Source organism: Ranitomeya imitator, chromosome 8, assembly GCF_032444005.1.
Source record: "Ranitomeya imitator isolate aRanImi1 chromosome 8, aRanImi1.pri, whole genome shotgun sequence".
Lineage (NCBI taxonomy): Eukaryota > Metazoa > Chordata > Amphibia > Anura > Dendrobatidae > Ranitomeya > Ranitomeya imitator.
Genome location: NC_091289.1, coordinates 81373458 through 81393429, shown reverse-complemented (window position 1 = coordinate 81393429; position 19972 = coordinate 81373458). Strand labels below are relative to the sequence as shown.

Sequence of the window (19972 nt, the reverse complement as noted above, 5' to 3'; positions counted from 1 at the left end):
TGTTGGTCGTTCTCTTGGTGCGCCTTGCGCGTGCGCTCCTTCGCTCTATGACGTCGGGGATTTCCGGCGCGTGCGCATTTGGTAATCACTGTGGGGCGGTCAGGTGACCGGCCTCATGGTGTGCCGTGCGCCGGCGTCCTATGGCATTCACATGCATCCTTGTACTCTCTGCTCTGATTGGGGGGTTTATTTTGTGCGCCTTTTCTCCTAACACATAGGGATTGGATGAGAAGGGGGACTGACCCATGGACATTATACGATTGGTGGAAATGTCGATATGACAACCGGACAACAAATGCAACCATTGGACCATACACCTATGTGATGTTTGTTTTTATATGCGATCTTGAATTATATGCTATTCTTGTATATATTTCTATATGATATGGATAGTGATGGTGTTGTTTAGCTGCTATTTGGTAGATATATGTATATTATTTGAGATTTAAGCACATTAAATGTATATTTAATAAAGACCGCCTCTTGATGGTGATTGGAGCTCATGTGGGTTCCACACTATTTAAGATGGCTACTTTTGACAGTGTGTATACTTGACAAAGGCCAACCAGGCCGAAACGTTGTATTTTTCACTATGGCGGAATAAAGGACTTATTTTTGGATTATCATCACCTGGTATGGATGCTGCCTTTTCTTCTTTATATACGTTTTTGTCCGATTGGATCCTTGGATTTTGGAGCGTGCATCCTTTGTCTGAGTGCTGATGGTTGACCTTGCTGTATAGATTACAGCGATGTGTCATTTACCGGACTTCTTGCTGACATTTTGATGAAAATCACTTACAACAGTTCTCTGAAAAGCCGAGTCCTGTATAACCCCGTCCAGACCACCGACTGGTGGCTTTCTGCCAATGTATAGTGTACACAAAAACCTACCAGTTGGTGGTGGGGGCAGGGTTATACAGAGCTCATTAACCCCTTCATGACCGAGCCTATTTTGACCTTAATGACCTGGCCGTTTTTTTGCAATTCTGACCACTGTCCCTTTATGAGGTAATAACTCGGAAATGCTTCAACGTATCCTAACGGTTCTGAGACTGTTTTTTCGTGACATATTGGGCTTCATGTTAGTGGTAAATTTAGGTAAAAAAGTTTTGCGTTTATTTGTGAAAAAAATGGAAATCTGGCTAAAATTTTGAAAATTTCGCAATTTTCAAATTTTGAATTTTTATTCTGTTAAACCAGAGAGTTATGTGACACAAAATAGTTAATAAACAACATTTCCCACATGTATACTTTACATCAGCACAATTTTGGAAACAACATTTTTTTTGCTAGGAAGTTATAAGGGTTAAAATTTGACCAGTGATTTCTCATTTTTACAACGAAATTTACAAAACCATTTTTTTAGGGACCACCTCACATTTGACGTCAGTTTGAGGGGTCTGTATGGCTGCAAATACCCAAAAGTGACACCAATCTAAAAACTGCACCCCTCAAGGTACTCAAAACCACATTCAAGAAGTTTATTAACCCTTCAGGTGCTTCACAGCAGCAGAAGCAACAAGGAAGAAAAAAATGAACATTTAACTTTTTAGTCACAAAAATGATGTTTTAACAACAATTTTTTTATTTTCCCAAGGGTAAAAAGAGAAACTGGACCCCAAACCTTATTGTACAATTTGTCCTGAGTACGCCGATACCACTGTTTGGGCGCACGGTAGGGCTCGGAAGGGAAGGAGCGCCATTTGACTTTTTCAATGAAAAATTGGCTCCAATCTTTTAGCGGACACCATGTCGCGTTTGGAGAGCCCCTGTGTGCCTAAACATTGGAGCTCCCCACATGTGACCCCATTTTGGAAACTAGACCTCCCATGTAACTAATCTAGATGTGCGGTGACCACTTTAAACCCCCAAGTGCTTCACAGAAGTTTATAACGCAGAGCCGTGAAAATAAAAAAAATCATTTTTCTTTCATCAAAAAATATTTTTTAGCCCGCAATTTTTTATTTTCACAAGAGTAACAGCAGAAATTGGACCCCAAAAGTTGCTGTCCAGTTTGTCCTGAGTACGCTGATGCCCCATATGTGGGGGGTGGGGGGCAGGGGGTGGGGGTGGTAGGGGGGGGGGAGCCAGTTTGGGCACACGTCGGGACTCGGAAGGGAAGTAGTGACTCTTGAAATTAAAAATTTGATGGAATGGTCTGCGGGCGCTATATTGCGTTTGCAGAGCTCCTGATGTGCCTAAACAGTAGAAACCCCCCACAAGTGACCCCATTTGGGAAACTAGACCCCCCAAGGAACTTATCTAGATATGCTGTGAGCACTTTGAACCCCCAAGTGCTTCACAGAAGTTTACAACGCAGAGTCGTGAAAATAAAAAATCATTTTTCTTTCCTCAAAAATTATGTTTTAGCAAGCAATTTTTTATTTTCACAAGTGTAACAGGAGAAATTTGACCCCAATAATTGTTGCCCAGTTTGTCCTGACTATGCTGGTACCCCATATGTGCAGGTAAATCACTGTTTGGGCGCATGTCGGGGCTCAGAAGGGAGGGAGCACCATTTGACTTTTTGAATACAAGATTGGCTGGAATCAATGGTGGCGCCATGTTGCGTTTGGAGACCCCTGATGTGCGTGAACTGTGGAAACCCCTCAATTCTAACTCCAACACTAACCCCAACACACCCATAACCATAAAACCCAACTCTAGCCATAACCCTAATCACAACCCTAACCCCAACACACCCCTAACCACAACCCTAACCCCAACACACCCCTAACCCTAATCCTAACCCTAATCCCAACCCTAACCCCAACACACCACTAACCCTAGCCATAACCCCAACCACAGCCTACTCTTAACCCTATTTCCAACCCTAGCCCTAATTTCAACCCTAACCCTAAGGCTATGTGCCCATGTTGCGGATTCGTGTGAGATTTTTCCGCACCATTTTTGAAAAATCCGCAGGTAAAAGGCACTGCGTTTTACCTGCGGATTTACCATGGATTTCCAGTGTTTTTTGTGCAGATTTCACCTGCGGATTCCTATTTAGGAACAGGTGTAAAACGCTGCGGAATCCGCACGCGGAAAATACAGCACAGTGTTTCCGCACGGTATTTTCCGCACCACGGGCACAGCTGATTTGGTTTTCCATAGGTTTACATGGTACTGTAAACCTGATGGAAAACTGCTACGAATCCGCAACGGCCAATCCGCTGCGGATCCACAGCCAAATCCGCACCGTGTGCACATAGCCTAGTTCTAACCCTAACGCTAACCCTAGCCCTAACCCTAGTGTTATTTATTTTATTATTGTCCGTACCTATGGGGGTGATAAAGGGGGGGTTATTTATTATTTTTTTTTATTTTGATCGCTGTGATAGAAGCTATCACAGCGATCAAAATGTACCTGTAACGAATCTGCCGGCCGATTCGGCGGGTGCACTGCGCATGCGCCCGTCATTTTGGAAGATGGCGGCGCCCATAGAGCAGACGGACGGACACCGGAGGTCGGTAAGTATGAGGGGGGTAAATCGGACAGCGGGGGGAGTGGACAAAAGGACAGAGGGGAGCGGAGGACAGCAATGACAGAACGGAGGATGGAGGGGGCAGATCGCGATCTCCAGCCATGGCTAATGCTATAGCAGCATCGGCCATGGCTGGATTGTAATATTTCACCAATTTTCATTGGTGAAATATTACTATCGCTCTGATTGAAAGTGAAACGTTACTTTCAACAGCCAATCCGAGCGATCGTAGCCGGGGGGGCGAAGCCTCCCTCCCCTGGGCTCAAGTACCACTCCCCTTTTCCCTGCAGGTCGGGTGAAATTACAGTTAACCCTTTCACCCGGCCTGCAGGAGCGCGATCCGACCATGACGCATATGCTGCGTCACAGGTCGGATTGGCACAGGTTTTCATGATGCATACGCTGCGTCAAAGGTCGGGAAGGGGTTAATATATTTGACTACTTGGCAGTAAGTTTACTAGTCCTCTAATAATAATCTCCTAATAAAACAGTGATTTTATCAAAACTACACTAAGGGTACCGTCACACAGTGCAATTTTCATCGCTAAGACGGTACGATCCGTGACGCTCCAGCGTCGTAACAATATCGCTCCAGCGTCGTAGACTGCTGTCACACTTTGCAATCTACGACGCTGGAGCGATAATTTCATGACGTATGTGCGATGTAGAAGCCGTTGGTTACTATGCGCACATAGTATACGATATATGTTACACCATGCAATCATGCCGCCACAGCGGGACACTAGACGACGAAAGAAAGTTTCAAACGATCTGCTACGACGTACGATTCTCAGCGGGGTCCCTGATCGCAGGAGCGTGTCAGACATTGCGATATCGCTCGAACGTCACAGATATATCGCTCGAACGTCACGAATCGTGCCGTCGTAGCGATCAAAATTTCACTGTGTGACGGTACCCTAAGCAGCCCAATACGTGCTACATCTCTGGGATCAAGTTCTCTGTCTGCACATCATGCTGCTCTCAGATTAGGTGACAAAAACCTGGTGACAAATTCCCCTTAACTGTCTTGAAAGGTTTAGACAGACTTAGAGAATGATAATTTATGTTATAAGTTCATTAGTGGATATTATACCACTGTATACCATATATCAGAGAAAGTAGAGGCTACAGTGCTGTAGGTATACTAGTCATTCTTAAAGGGACACGGTCACCTGGATTTGGAGGGAACAATCTTCAGCCATGGAGGCGGGGTTTTTGATTCACCCTTTCCTTACCCGCTGGCTGCATGCTGGCTGCAATATTGGATTGAAGTTCATTCTCTGTCCTCCGTAGTACACGCCCGCGCAAGGCAAGATTGCACCTTGTGCAGGCATGTACTACGGAGGACAGAGAATGAACTTCAATCCAATATTGCAGCCAGCATGCAGCCAGCGGGTAAGGAAAGGGTGAATCAAAAACCCCCAAACCCCGCCTCCATGGCTGAAGATTGTTCCCTCCAAATCCAGGTGACAGTGTCCCTTTAAGCACCTCCTGATAAAACAGGTGTTTCATTAAAACCATAGCAGACATTCAATGGAGCAGAGATCTCAATCTGCGCATGAGCCACCACCGGTGGTCATTTTCCCGAAGCCCACAGCTGGGAAATCAATGGGAAGCGCGAGGACTCCGCTCATTGCCGACATTTTCTGACAACCCATGGCCCGCAGCCTCAGAGCGCTGGGATACCCCCTTCTCCCACCCCGGAGCCAGCAACATCACCCTACTCCTGCCACAGACGTCTGTCTCCCACAGCAGCGACCCGGCCTTCTGTGACCCCGCTCTACCGCAACCACCCTACAAATCTGTCAGATCTCCTCAGTTCAATCATCTCTCTCTGCTCATCCCTTGAGTAGTACCTAAGTTTTCTCATAATAAAAGTACAGAGAAAAAATAATAAACCAAAACACTATGGTACACAAGAGAAAATGACATTTAACTCACTTACCATTTCTCTGGCAATGTCAAAAGCCTCTTGCAATCCATACAATCGTCCACAAACAAAATAGACACCATTGGCCCACAGGACACATGCCTCATGCATCCAGAATTCATTGCTGTCAAGAGGTAGCTGGGGGATCTGAAATCCTTGCTCAGGGATTCCATCTGTAGTGACTAACCCACTTGAGTCTAACGAGCCAAGGTCACAAGAATCAGTGGTTTTTCTACGAGAAGGTACAGCATGCCTTGAAGCACAGTCTCCAGAACGATTTCGACGTTTGTAACGGGGATGTGCAGACAAACTGCGATGTTCTCTGGCTTGTTGTGGCTCCTCCTCCTCTTCATCAGAGTCACTCTTAGAACCATCCAGTGTATCTTTGTGTCGAACCTTCACTTTTTGGGGGGTTTCGGATGATTTTTTGGGTGGTGGGTTTTTGGACAGAGTAGATGCATATTCCTGTGTATAAAAAGGACCAAAAAGATCACCAAGATTTTTGTAGTTTGCCCATTTTCCACAGAAACAGCAGACAAGGTGACCAACTGATGCAGATTCTGTGACAGCTGGTCCCTGTACCATAAAGCTTGAGACTGGAAGAGCTTTACTCTCAGAAGGTTGTGAGGATGAGGACCTTTGATCTTTTTGGACAGAAGATACTTTTCTCCATCTCTGCTCTTCCTCTTCAGCATTGATAATGATACAAGACAAGCCTAACTCTTCCTTGTTTTCTACATGAATATAAGGGAAAAAGGATTTGGTTTTGGTCTCTGCTTTGTCAAGTGTTTGACTGGCATACTTTAATTTGATCTCTGGTTCAATGGGAGCCATAATAGGAGCTGCTTGCTTTCCCCTCCTCCTCCTAGTGGTTCCAGGTTGCTTCCTTCTTTCCCTTCGCCTCCTTTTTGGTTTAGGCTCAGACTCTAAGACCTGATCTGGTATTAGCTGTGTTTTTTGTGGAGGAGAAAGAGGTGCCATGCTTGCTGCAATAGGAGACTGATATTGCTGAAGGTCTTGCACTTGCTGCTGAGCATTCTGTTGCTGAAGCTGCTGCTGCTGCAGCTTTTTCTGCTTGTTGACACTACCAATGGGCCGACCTTTCTTTTTACCAGATGGAAAGTATCCTTTTGGGGGAATAATAGCTTGCTTGGGGATAACAGGAAAAGGTGATTTTACTACCTTCTCCTTATCAGTCATCTCAGGAGGTTGAATCTGTGGCAACGAGCATTTCTGTTCTGGAGAGTTTCCCATCATTTCCAAGTAATGGTTGGGTGCCTGCTGTATTACAGGCCCAGCTTGCGGGAGGCCCTTGTCTTCTAGAAGTTGTGTTTCAATTTCCTTTTTAATCTGTTTGTCATCATTAACAGGCCAAGCTTCAAAAGACTTTGGTGAGAGACTTTGAATTTTTATATCCTCGCTGTTAGAAATGTCTGACACAGTAACCACTATTCTTTCAGCTGTCTCTTCCATGGAACTACTAGCCTCAGAACTCCTACCCTTGAGAGACAGAATATCATCAAGTGTTACAGGCTCAACTACACTCTCCGAGATACTCTGGGCTGCAGTACGCCGAACATTAGGTGATGTAATTTTCTGCACTATGGCTTCCAACTTAAGACCCCTTCCTTTGCGTGGAGGGAGAATTTTTGTCTTGGTTGGACTTGAAAGAGTCACTGCTGTGGGGCTCCTTTGCTCAAGACCAGACTTGGTTTGCTCTTCTGTCACACAAAAATATTCATTGTCATTTCCTCTTGGTGATCGAATGTGTGATCCAAGTGTTCTGTCAGAACCATCTTTTAAAGGGCCAATAATAGGACGTGCTTTCTCTTCAGACAACTGCCTTTTGCTTGGAATAGGTGAGATGAATGAACGTACTTTTCTTCTCATAATTAAAGGGTTATGGTGAGATACCTCTTCAGGTCCTAAAGGCCGATGAGTACTACACCCAGATTTAGAAAGTTCAGTTGGTTCACTGGATCTATGACCATGTGTTTCAGAATCCCGAACAGGACTGAATGGCTTTTGATTGGCACTAGATGGAGAACCAGCTTTCTTTGCATTAGACTGTCGCCCTAGGTGCCAACCAGCAGAATCTCCTGGAGGAGTTTTTTGAATATTTTGTTTGAAGTCTCCAGCTGTTAAAGTAGAAGTTGCACTTTCACATATATGCATCTGGCGACTAAAATCTAAGTTACCAGGTTCATGAAAGGAACCAGCCTGGCCATATGCAATCCCTTCATTTTCACTCCTAACAGGACTTCGAACATGAAAGGACTCCTGTCTGGGACTTTTTCTCTGTACATCCTGACGATGCTGCGAAGCTGACAGTATTGCTTGAGCAGAGCTTCCCAACCATTCTTTGTATTCCTCTTGCTGGTACATCTGTCTTTTGTAATGCAAAGATGATGTAAATGATGGATGAGGCTCCCCGTAAGAACTTGATCGTGAGTTAGTATGGTAACCAAGGGCAGAGTTATCAGCATTCTGGAAGAAAGCAGAGTACAAAGCCTCACGACTAGCTCGCTCTGAAAGACCTATTGAAGTCATGTGATGAATCTCTGATGAACCACGACTTCTTGCAGGGGACAATTTTAATTTATCACTAAGATCTTGAGATTGAGCAGGCGATCTTCCTCGAGTTCCTACTCTCCCGGGTCCCCTTTTAGGATTAGATGAACGACCATGAGAACTATATTCTTGGTTGGAATCAAATGTCATGGATCGTGGACTTGCATTTCCTCTGGGGGATTCTTTTGAGCTGTATGGCAGACATTGGTCTCCTGATCGCTTTCTGAGAATCTTTGAAGACTCTGTTTCATCTCCTTTAGCAACTCCACTTAGGCTATTTGACGTTTCCAAAGACAACATTCCACTGGCCAAAATAACAGACTGTCCAGCTCTGCCTTCCTGAGGTCTTTCTTGACTAGAGGCAACATGATGAGAGCTAGATGAATCACGCACAAGATGTCTAAGTGGGGAGATATCACAGATAACAGATCTTCTTTCTGAAGGACCACTGCTGTGTTCATGACAGGATACTGGAGGTTCTCCCTCAATCTTTCTGGTACTAGAATAATCTGCCAAATTGATTTGTCTTATTTCTGATGTGTGTTTTCTATCCCACTGTCCCCATTGTGAAGATTCTAAATGTGGGGCTAAAGTCTTCCCAAGCATGATGCGATTAGCTTGGTCATTGGTCTGGTTCATGAGAACATTAGGCCTTAAGGGAACATCAGGACTTTCAGTAACTGTTGGTTGTTCTTGTGCATTTCTTACATATCTTCTTTCTTGTTGATGGTGTCCTTGAAGGACTTCCTGCAAAAGGCTTGGATACTTCTCATTTCTTCCCATTTTCCTTTCACTTTGCCCAACAAACGTCCCTGTATCTGAATTTTTTGGCTGTTGGGGTAAAATGGCAGCATTTCGAGAATTAGATGATGCTTCCTTGAATTCAAATCCAGCTTCATCAGGAGATTTGTCAGTTTCTAATAGAGATACATTAGCTACTGTACTTGATACAGAATCACCAGGATTAGGTTCTCCATTTTGGCCATTTGGACAATTCTTGGGATCTTCCTCTTTTGCTATTTCAGGCAATTCTGGCTGTGGTGTTAGATTATCATCATTAGTTATCAGTGTTGTGGCCTCATCAATTCCCTTCTCTGATCTATTTGCCATAGTTTCTGTTGAAACAATAACTCCAACTGACTTTTCACTTGGCTTGGAAATTTCCTGAAAGTTTTCTGCTGGCTCGGAAATTGCATCAATATCCTGAACAGCAGTCTTTCCCAAAGATTCATTCTGCCAAGTGTGAACAGGTGACGGTTGTTTTTCTGAAGGAGGTCCCTTATAACCGGCTTCTGAGCTGGTGCTCTGGCCGCTTAGCTGTCTTACCCTTTCACCTGGATCTCCTGAACTACTGGAGCAGCTGCCATCTAAAGACTCTGCCATTGGCGATTTCAATTGCTCTTCAGCTTGAGATGAGGTTTCAGAATTGGCACAGCTGTCCGTTTTCCTGGAAGTCCGTTTACCACCTTTTTTGTGAGGTGCTAAAGCATCAGAAAGCAACATATGTTGAACTGTATTAGGCAGGTTGGCAACCTGGCTGCTGAGTGCATTAAGACTACTCAAACCTGGATCTGTTAAACACTTGTCGCGTTGACCTTCTACACCATAACCTTTAAAACTTGGAGTTTGCGTGTTAGGACTTAATTGCGGCATCATTGACAATATACGATTTCTGGATTGAAGAGGGACATTTCCTTGACCACCCTGAATGTTTTCACCACTGGTCATCAAAGGTGATGGCGTAGAACTGCAACTTGGAGATTGTACTACAGAAGCAGCTGGAGAAGGATTTGAGATTGGGCTAAAATTCTGCTGGAACTGCATAGGTGAACGTACAGGAACTTCAGATTGATTATACTGGCCAGCTTGGTTTTGAGATAGTAATTTAGAGGAGTTTGAGTACTGCAATAAATGAGAAGGGTTCTGCTGCTGAGCCTGAGCTCCTCCTTGAGGCATTTTAGTTGCCTCAAAGTTTTTTAAGTGCTGGCTAGAATAGCTACTATATCCTGGTTGACTCCCATAAGAGGATCCAGACAAATGACTCTCGTATGGAGTGCTAGTACCTCCAGGGCTGTAGTCTTCATAGTTTGTTCCGGATTGTCCAAACCTCTGTGGAGGAAAGGAACTAGATGATGACCCTGGTGAAGTCTGATAATGTTGACCAAACTGCCCTATTCGAAGGGGATATCCAGAAGGAGAACTGAGATTGGCAGAACGTTGAATCTGCTGCAGATGTGAAGCTCCCGTGGATGCAGGTGAATTACCAGGTTGAGAAATAGGTTGATGAGACTGATAAAGTTGATGCCTAAGCTGCTGACTAGAAACATGTGATGAATACTGTCCACCACCTGGAGAGAAGGACCCAGGAAAATCCTGTGAGTACTGAGAAAGACCAGCTGGAGACGAATGCTGTCCTGCAAATTGGCTATGGTGACTCTCTCTCCCATAGTGAGCGCTGAAGCCAGTGCTGCTGGTACTGCTATTCCCTTGGGGTGGACCATAACTTTGAACTGGTCCAGGTAGCCGACGCTGTTGTGTCTGACCCCCTGTGGTGTCTGCTTCTTTGCTGCCTAGGTAATAGAAATCACCTGATTCTTTGCGGTAACCTTGGTAATTTTGCAGAGTAGAGTTTTCTCCTGGAGCTGAAGCATTAGGCGTCGCTGCCCCACTACGACGTCCTCCATAGCTGCCTTGGAAAATTTGAGTCTGTTGTCGGGGGCTGAATTCTTCCAGCCTTGAGGGTCCATGAGTTTCTGGTGGGTAAGTAGGCGGATTTCCATGGTAGTTACTCTGCTCCCGGAAGGACTGCATGGTGCCAAGCTCTCTCTTCCTGCAATACAAATAAAATAGAGAAATGCATATTACAACAATTCCAAGAAATACATACTAATAAATAATTACTACAGGTTCAGGTTACCGAGATACATAAAACAAAAAAAATAAAAAAAAAAAGGCCAAAAAACCATATTGTCACTTTAATTTTTGAAAATATAACTAGAACATATAACTATGGGCGTGCAATAGGACAAAGACTGATGTTATTATTGCTTCTAGATGCCTACATATGCCTGTGTATCCACTGAACTGTACCTTAAACAGGATCTTCAAAAGTGAGATAAGAATTAGTGTCTCCCACTCAGCTTAATGGGATCAGCCTTTCACTTTGTGATAGAGTCTAGAGGCCCCTTCACACATAACGATATTGTTAACGATATCGTTGCTTTTTGTGACGTAGCAACGATATCGTTAATGAAATCGTTATGTGTGACAGCGACCAACGATCAGGCCCCTGCTGGGAGATCGTTGGTCGCTGAATAAAGTCCAGAACTTTATTTGGTCGCTGGACTCCCTGGAGACATCGCTGGATCGGCGTGTGTGACACTGATCCAGCGATGTCTTCACTGGTAACCAGGGTAAACATCGGGTAACTAAGAGCAGGGCCGCGCTTAGTAACCCGATGTTTACCCTGGTTACCATCCTAAAAGTAAAAAAAAACAAACACTACATACTTGCCTACCGCTGTCTGTCCTCCAGCGCTGCGCTCTGCACTCCTCCTGTACTGTCTGTGAGCGTCGGTCAGCCGGAAAGCAGAGCGGTGATGTCACCGCTCTGCTTTCCGGCCGCTGTGCTCACAGACAGTACAGGAGGAGAGCAGAGAAGCAGAGCACCGGGGACAGACAGCGGAAGGTAAGTATGTAGTGTTTGTTTTTTTTTACTTTTAGGATGGTAACCAGGGTAAACATCGGGTTACTAAGCGCGTCCCTGCGCTTAGTTACCCGATGTTTACCCTGGTTACCGGCATCGTTGGTCGCTGGAGAGCGGTCTGTGTGACAGCTCTCCAGCGACCAAACAGCGACGCTGCAGCGATCCGGATCGTTGTCGGTATCGCTGCAGCGTCGCTTAATGTGAAGGGGCCTTTAGCGACGCTGCAGCGATACCGACAACGATCCGAATCGCTGCAGCGTCGCTGTTTGGTCGCTGGAGAGCTGTCACACAGACCGCTCTCCAGCGACCAACGATGCCGGTAACCAGGGTAAACATCGGGTAACTAAGCGCAGGGCCGCGCTTAGTAACCCGATGTTTACCCTGGTTACCATGCTAAAAGTAAAAAAAAACAAACACTACATACTTACCTACAGCAGTCTGTCCTCCAGCGCTGCGCTCTGCTTCTCTGCTCTCCTCCTGTACTGTCTGGGAGCCGGAAAGCAGAGCGGTGACGTCACCGCTCTGCTTTCCGGCTCACAGACAGTACAGGAGGAGTGCAGAGCGCAGCGCTGGAGGACAGACAGCGGTAGGTAAGTATCTAGTGTTTGTTTTTTTTTACTTTTAGCATGGTAACCAGGGTAAACATCGGGTTACTAAGCGCGGCCCTGCGCTTAGTTACCCGATGTTTACCCTGGTTACCAGTGAAGACCTCGCTGGATCGGTGTCACACACGCCGATCCAGCGATGTCTCCAGGGAGTCCAGCGACGAAATAAAGTTCTGGACTTTATTCAGCGACCAATGATCTCCCAGCAGGGGTCTGATCGTTGGTCGCTGTCACACATAACGATTTCATTAACGATATCGTTGCTACGTCACAAATAGCAACGATATCGTTAACAATATCGTTATGTGTGAAGGTACCTTAGCTGAGGGATAGGTATACCTAAATAGATACAGAGATATGTCCTAGTCTCAAGAGAACCTTACCATGACAAATCCCCTATAACATGATAGACACATTCTCATTTAACATCTGTCCCCTAAACCATGTATGCAAAGTACACAGATAATTGCCCTGAAACCAATGCATGTTACTTGGCTGTACAAGGGAGTAGTGCTCTGTAGCTTCTGGATGCAGGTATGTCACCCCCCTAGCATCTACTCTGCCCTCCGTGTTTCAGAAGTGCCATATTGTGTGTGACCTATGACAACCACTGCTGGAGAATTTTTTTCTTTAACAGAAAACATACAATGAAAAGAGACTGTCGGCACAGAATGACTGTCCAAACTAAGTACAGGCCCTTGTTGCATTATGACGGGCCAAACATTCAAGAGCACCTTCCCAGGTGCTGGTTTTCCATCTATCTCCACCCTTCTATGGCTCTCTGAGGCCAGAGCTGTCAATCAATGAAAAAGGGTTGGAGATTGAGAGAAAACAGGCAGGTGAGAAGGTGTATTTGAATGATTGGCCTCTCCATGGTGCACTGAGAGGTAAGACTTGGTTCTCGGTTTGAAGTCATTCTGAGCCGACAGAGTCCCTTTAAGATGTCAATTCCATCCTGCACCTTGAATAACAAAAACAATTGCACACAATATTAGAACACATTAGTAATGGCAGAAGAAAATCAACCTGTCTTCAGGTTTAAAGCTTTTTATATTAAGGGCGGCATTAGGTTGTAGACATGTGGTATGTCACTCAAATCGTATAGTGAAGAGAAAACCACTCAACACTGCACATGTAGGCTAAAGAAGGGGAATTAATTCCAGTTTTTTGCTGGTTGCAGACATGTAGACTAGAGGCAGGAAGGTATGTTTGCAGTAAAGGCTACACTGACAGCGCCAATGGTAGCCTTCATGTGTGCACTAAAGGACCTGATCCATGAAGGATTCATATGTAAAGCGCCATGGAATAAATGGCGCTATAAAAATGTATAATAATAATAAAATAGCATTGAGCTACAGATTTAGGCTGGGGTCATGTGAGCAAGTGAAAATAGTTCACCAGAAAGCTAGGATGATTTTCAGCCATATTGTCATCAACGTTTAAAATGTACATGATCACATAGTTTCATAGGATAATGGCAATGCACCTGCAAAATCAGGATGCCATAGGGATGATCTGTATGGGATCGGGGGTTAACTGTATGTCAGGAGACATGAACAGTCTCATCCCAGGTCCATTTACCGCACTCGGTCCACGCGGACAGCCATGTCTAAGTCTACAGGTCAGTGTGCTGCCGGACACTCGGCCTCATAACACGCAGGTCTGAACGAGCCCTTAGGTTGAGGGAAGGGACCCTGCACTGCAGGAAACAATGTACTACACAGCTGGCAGAGGGCACATGTGCAGCAGGGACAGGGCGTACAGCCACCCCTCAGTCCCAGCAGAGGCCTCTGACGTCGGCGCCGACACCGTGTGTCCTGGTGCTACACACTTCACACAGGAGCGTACACCGCAGGCGCAGCTCACACAGGCGGGGAACTGCCCGCTCCGAGCGTCATCGTGTCACCGCTATGGTTGCGGTCCTCGCCCAGCAGCCGTACCTGCAGCCTGCTGCGCTCTAGCTCTCCCTCATCAGTTGCACACACACCACGGCCATCCTCTGACATCACTTCCTGTAGCTTCTGGAAAGGCGCAATTTTTTTCCTGTCTTCGCCTAGCTTTATTGATAACACAGCCTACTAGCTATGGTGTCATACGGGTACTGTGATGGATGGTACCGAGCCACTCGCCACTCTGTGGGGCCCATGATGAGAGGGCAGTGCTGCTGTGCAGCAGGAGCAAGGCGGGCTCCATCCTGTGAGGCCAATGTGTGGAGAACAGGCCCAGCTGCTAATTCACCCGGCAAAGGGTGCAAAAGTCACAAGGTTTTACACTAACGCCATGCATTAAAGGGAACCTGTCACCCCGTTTTTTTCGATATGATGAAAATATGGTTCAATAGTGCCTGAGCTCTGCTTTTCATCAGTACCTTTCATAGCTCCCGATTCCCCACCTTTGCTGAGAAAATAACTTCGTAATCTCACCGTTTTCGTGTGTCAATCACCCTGGGACGGTCCGATGGGCGGGGCCTAATCGCCGTTTCTCCCTACCTCCTGCCTTCCTCTACGTATTAATTTATCTTCTGTCCTGCGTTACTGTTGCTTTCTGCGCCTGCGCATTTAAGTGGCCTCTCACGCAGTATGTTCTGGGGCACAGCATTGGGTCAAAAGCGGGCGCGGGCGCAGTAATGATTTCATGCATTGCCCACAATTGGTCAAAGCATACTGCGCAGGCGCTAGAGGCAAATTCAATGTGCACGCGCAGAAACTGAACGGGAGCTGTGCTATTCACAGATCTAGTTACGTCAAACACGCCGAGGAGCGGGAGGAGAGACGGTGATTAGGCCCCGCCCATTGGATGGGGTGATTGACATACGAAAACGGAGAGATTACTAAGGTATTTTCTAAACAAAGGTGGGGAATTGGGGGATATAAAAGGTACTGATGAAAAGCAGAGCTCAGGCCCTACTGAACCACATTTTTAACTCATATCGAAAGAACGGAGTGACAGGTTCTTATTAATGCCAAGGAAATCCTTATGTTTCTTGTAGAAATCCATTTTGCTGTTTTAGGCTACTTTCACACATCAGTTTTTTGGAATCAGGCACAATCCGGTGAATTTTTTAAAATAACGGATCTTTTTTTTTTCCGCCGGATCCGTTTTTCCTGATAGAGTTGTATTAGCGCCGCATTGTGTCTGATGTCCTAACATTTCATCAGTTTTTTCCGGATCTGTCAAAAATTAGTTTGCCAGGGCGTGGCTTCGGTGTAGACACACTTGAAGAGGGAGATGTTATGACCTGGTGGTCAGGACAATAATGGACCTGGTGGTTAAGAGCACACGGAATGACCTGATAGTTACTGATAATAAGGACGAGCTCTGGGACGTGGGAACTCTGCTGACCGCAATCCCTAAACCTATCAACCACACTAGAAATAGCCGTGGATTGCGCCTAACGCTCCCTATGCAACTCGGCACAGCCTAAGAAACTAGCTAGCCCTGAAGATAGAAAAATAAAGCCTTCCTTGCCTCAGAGAAATTCCCCAAAGGAAAAGGCAGCCCCCCACATATAATGACTGTGAGTAAGATGAAAATACAAACACAGAGATGAAATAGATTAAGCAAAGTGAGGCCCGACTTACTGAACAGACCGAGGATAGGAAAGGTTACTTTGCGGTCAGCACAAAAACCTACAAAAAGACCACGCAGAGGGCGCAAAAAGACCCTCCGCACCGACTCACGGTGCGGAGGCGCTCCCTCTGCGTCCCAGAGCTTCCAGCAAGCAAGACAACAAATTAAATAGCAAGCTGGACAGAAAAATAGCAAACCAAAGAAATACAAGCTGGAACTTAGCTTCTGATGGGAAAACAGGTCACAAGAACGATCCAGGAGTGAACTAGACCAATACTGGAACATTGACAGGTGGCCTGGAGCAAAGATCTAAGTGGAGTTAAATAGAGCAGCAGCTAACGAATTAACCTCGTCACCTGTGAAAGGAAACTCAGAAACACCCACCAGAGGAAGTCCATGGACAGAACCAGCCGAAGTACCATTCATGACCACAGGAGGGAGCCCGACAACAGAATTCACAACAGTACCCCCCCTTGAGGAGGGGTCACCGAACCCTCACCAGAGCCCCCAGGCCGACCAGGATGAGCCAAATGAAAGGCACAAACCAGATCGGCAGCATGAACATCAGAGGCAAAAACCCAGGAATTATCTTCCTGACCATAACCCTTCCACTTGACCAGGTACTGGAGTTTCCGTCTCGAAACACGAGAATCCAAAATCTTCTCCACCACATACTCCAACTCCCCCTCAACTAACACCGGGGCAGGAGGATCAACGGATGGAACCACAGGCGCCACGTATCTCCGCAATAACGACCTATGGAACACATTATGGAAGGCAAAAGAAGCAGGAAGGGCCAAACGAAATGACACAGGATTGATAACCTCAGAAATCTTATACGGACCAATAAAACGAGGCTTAAACTTAGGAGAGGAAACCTTCATAGGAACATAACGAGACGACAACCAAACCAAATCCCCAACACGAAGTCGGGGACCCACACAGCGCCGGCGGTTAGCGAAACGTTGAGCCTTCTCCTGGGACAATGTCAAATTGTCCACCACATGAGTCCAAATCTGCTGCAACCTATCCACCACAGTATCTACACCAGGACAGTCTGAAGACTCAACCTGCCCTGAAGAGAAACGAGGATGGAAACCAGAATTGCAGAAAAACGGCAAAACCAAAGTAGCCGAGCTGGCCCGATTATTAAGGGCGAACTCAGCCAACGGCAAAAAGGACACCCAATCATCCTGATCAGCAGAAATAAAGCATCTCAGATATGTTTCCAAAGTTTGATTAGTTCGTTCGGTTTGGCCATTTCTCTGAGGATGGAAAGCCGAGGAAAAAGACAAATCAATGCCCATCCTAGCACAAAAGGATCGCCAAAACCTTGAAACAAACTGGGAACCTCTGTCAGAAACGATGTTCTCCGGGATACTGTTGTGAATTCTGTGGCAGAGCTCCCTCCTGTGGTCACAAGTGGTACTTCGGCTGATTCTCTCTGGGAGCTTCCGTTTGTGGAGGAAACTGGTACTGCTGCTTCTGAGTTTCCTCCCTCAGGTGATCTGGTGAGGTCGTTAAGTGCTTCTCTACTTAACCCCACCTAATGCTTTGATTCATGCTTCCTGTCAATGTTCCAGTGTTGGACTTGTGTTTCTCTGGATCATTCCTGTGGCCTGCTGCTCTGCATAGCTAAGTGCTTCTTTGCTATTTGTTGCTATTTTTTCTGTCCAGCTTGTCTATTTGTTTTGCTGGAAGCTCTGGGACGCAAAGGGTGTACCTCCGTGCCGTTAGTTCGGTACGGAGGGTCTTTTTGCCCCTTTGCGTGGTTTTCTTTAGGGTTTTGTGTAGACCGCAAAGTTATCTTTCCTATCCTCGTTCTGTCTAGAATATCGGGCCTCACTTTGCTGAATCTATTTCATCCCTACGTTTGTCTTTTCATCTTACTCACAGTCATTATATGTGGGGGGCTGCCTTTTCCTTTGGGGTATTTCTCTGAGGCAAGGTAGGCTTATTTTTTCTATCTTCAGGCTAGTTTCTCAGGCTGTGCCGAGTTGCATAGGTAGCGTTAGGCGCAATCCACGGCTGCCTCTAGTTGTGTTTGGAGAGGATCAGGGATTGCGGTCTGCAGAGTTCCCACGTCTCAGAGCTCGTTCTATTATTTTGGGTTATTGTCAGATCACTGTATGTGCTCTGACCTCCATGTCCATTGATACTGAATTGCCTCTCATAACAGTACAGGAAGCCAAAAGTACTAATGATTCTCAATAGAGGGAAAAAAGAAGTTCTGAGACCATTTTTTTTTCTTGGCTTTGTGTTTTGTCTTTTTTTTCCCCTAGACATTTGGGTGGTTCAGTACACAGGTGTAGCGATGGACATTAGAAGTCTGTCTTCATTTGTGGATCACCTCTCGGCAAGAGTACAAAAGATTCAAGACACTATTGATCAGAAGTCTATGTTAGAACCAAGAATTCCTATTCCTGATTTGTTTTTTGGAGATAGAACTAAGTTTCTGAGTTTCAAAAATAATTGTAAGTTATTTCTGGCCTTGAAACCTCGTTCCTCTGGTGATCCAGTTCAACAGGTTTTGATTATTATTTCTTTTTTGCGCGGCGACCCTCAGGACTGGGCATTTTCTCTTGCGCCAGGAGATCCTGCATTGAGTAATATCAATGCGTTTTTCCTGGCGCTCGGATTGCTGTACGATGAGCCTAATTCAGTGGATCAGGCAGAAAAGAATTTGCTGGCTCTTTGTCAGGGTCAGGATGAGATAGAGGTATATTGCAAGAAATTTAGAAAATGGTCAGTGCTCACTCAATGGAATGAATCTGCGCTGGCAGCTATGTTCAGAAAGGATCTCTCTGAAGCCCTTAAGGATGTCATGGTGGGATTTCCTATGCCTGCTGGTTTGAATGAGTCTATGTCTTTGGCTATTCAGATCGGTCGACGCTTGCGTGAGCGTAAATCTGTGCACCATTTGGCGGTATTACCTGAGCTTAAACCTGAGCCTATGCAGTGCGATAGGACTTTGACCAGAGTTGAACGGCAAGAACACAGACGTCTGAATGGGCTGTGTTTCTACTGCGGTGATTCCACTCATGCCATCTCTGATTGTCCTAAGCGCACTAAGCGGTTCGCTAGGTCTGCCACCATTGGTACGGTACAGTCAAAATTTCTTCTGTCCGTTACCTTGATCTGCTCTTTGTCATCATATTCTGTCATGGCGTTTGTGGATTCAGGCGCTGCTCTGAATTTGATGAACTTGGAATATGCTAAGCGTTGTGGGTTTTTCTTGGAGCCCTTGCAGTGTCCTATTCCATTGAGAGGTATTGATGCTACGCCTTTGGCCAAGAATAAGCCTCAATACTGGACCCAGCTGACCATGTGCATGGCTCCTGCACATCAGGAGGATATTCGCTTTCTGGTGTTGCATAATCTGCATGATGTGGTCGTGTTGGGGTTGCCATGGCTACAAGCCCATAATCCAGTATTGGATTGGAAATCCATGTCGGTGTCCAGCTGGGGTTGTCAGGGGGTACATGGTGATGTCAATTTAGTCATCCACCCCTTCTGAGGTTCCAGAGTTCTTGTCTGATTACCGGGATGTATTAGATGAGCCCAAGTCCGATGCCCTACCTCCGCATAGGGATTGTGATTGTGCTATCAATTTGATTCCTGGTGGTAAATTCCCAAAAGGTCGACTGTTTAATTTATCCGTGCCTGAGCACACCGCTATGCGCAGTTATGTGAAGGAATCTCTGGAGAAGGGGCATATTCGCCCGTCATCGTCGCCATTAGGAGCAGGGTTCTTTTTTGTAGCCAAAAAGGATGGTTCGCTGAGACCTTGTATAGATTATCGCCTTCTTAATAAGATCACTGTTAAATTTCAGTACCCCTTGCCTTTGTTATCTGATTTGTTTGCTCGGATTAAGGGGGCTAGTTGGTTCACCAAGATTGATCTTCGTGGTGCGTATAATCTGGTGCGAATCAGGCGAGGCGATGAATGGAAAACTGCATTTAATACGCCCGAGGGTCATTTTGAGTATCTAGTGATGCCATTCGGACTTGCCAATGCTCCATCAGTGTTTCAGTCCTTTATGCATGACATCTTCCGAGAGTACCTGGATAAATTCCTGATTGTGTACTTGGATGACATTTTGA

The 19972-nt window shown here is 45.8% G+C and overlaps 1 protein-coding gene across 3 annotated transcripts in view; it reads right to left on the bottom strand.

Moving 5' to 3' along the window:
- The window catches only part of LOC138647839 (transcription factor 20-like), a 421475-nt gene that overhangs the window by 189554 nt on the left and 211949 nt on the right, over positions 1-19972 (bottom strand). For 2 of the 3 annotated variants that reach the window (XM_069737120.1, XM_069737121.1), the window contains one exon: positions 5433-10818. In XM_069737120.1, coding sequence (XP_069593221.1) covers positions 5433-10799 — 5367 coding nt within the window. In that variant the 5' untranslated portion in view covers positions 10800-10818. Of the gene's footprint in view, positions 1-5432; positions 10819-14238; positions 14314-19972 lie in introns of those variants that run through there. The other variant, XM_069737122.1, reaches the window with a different exon arrangement.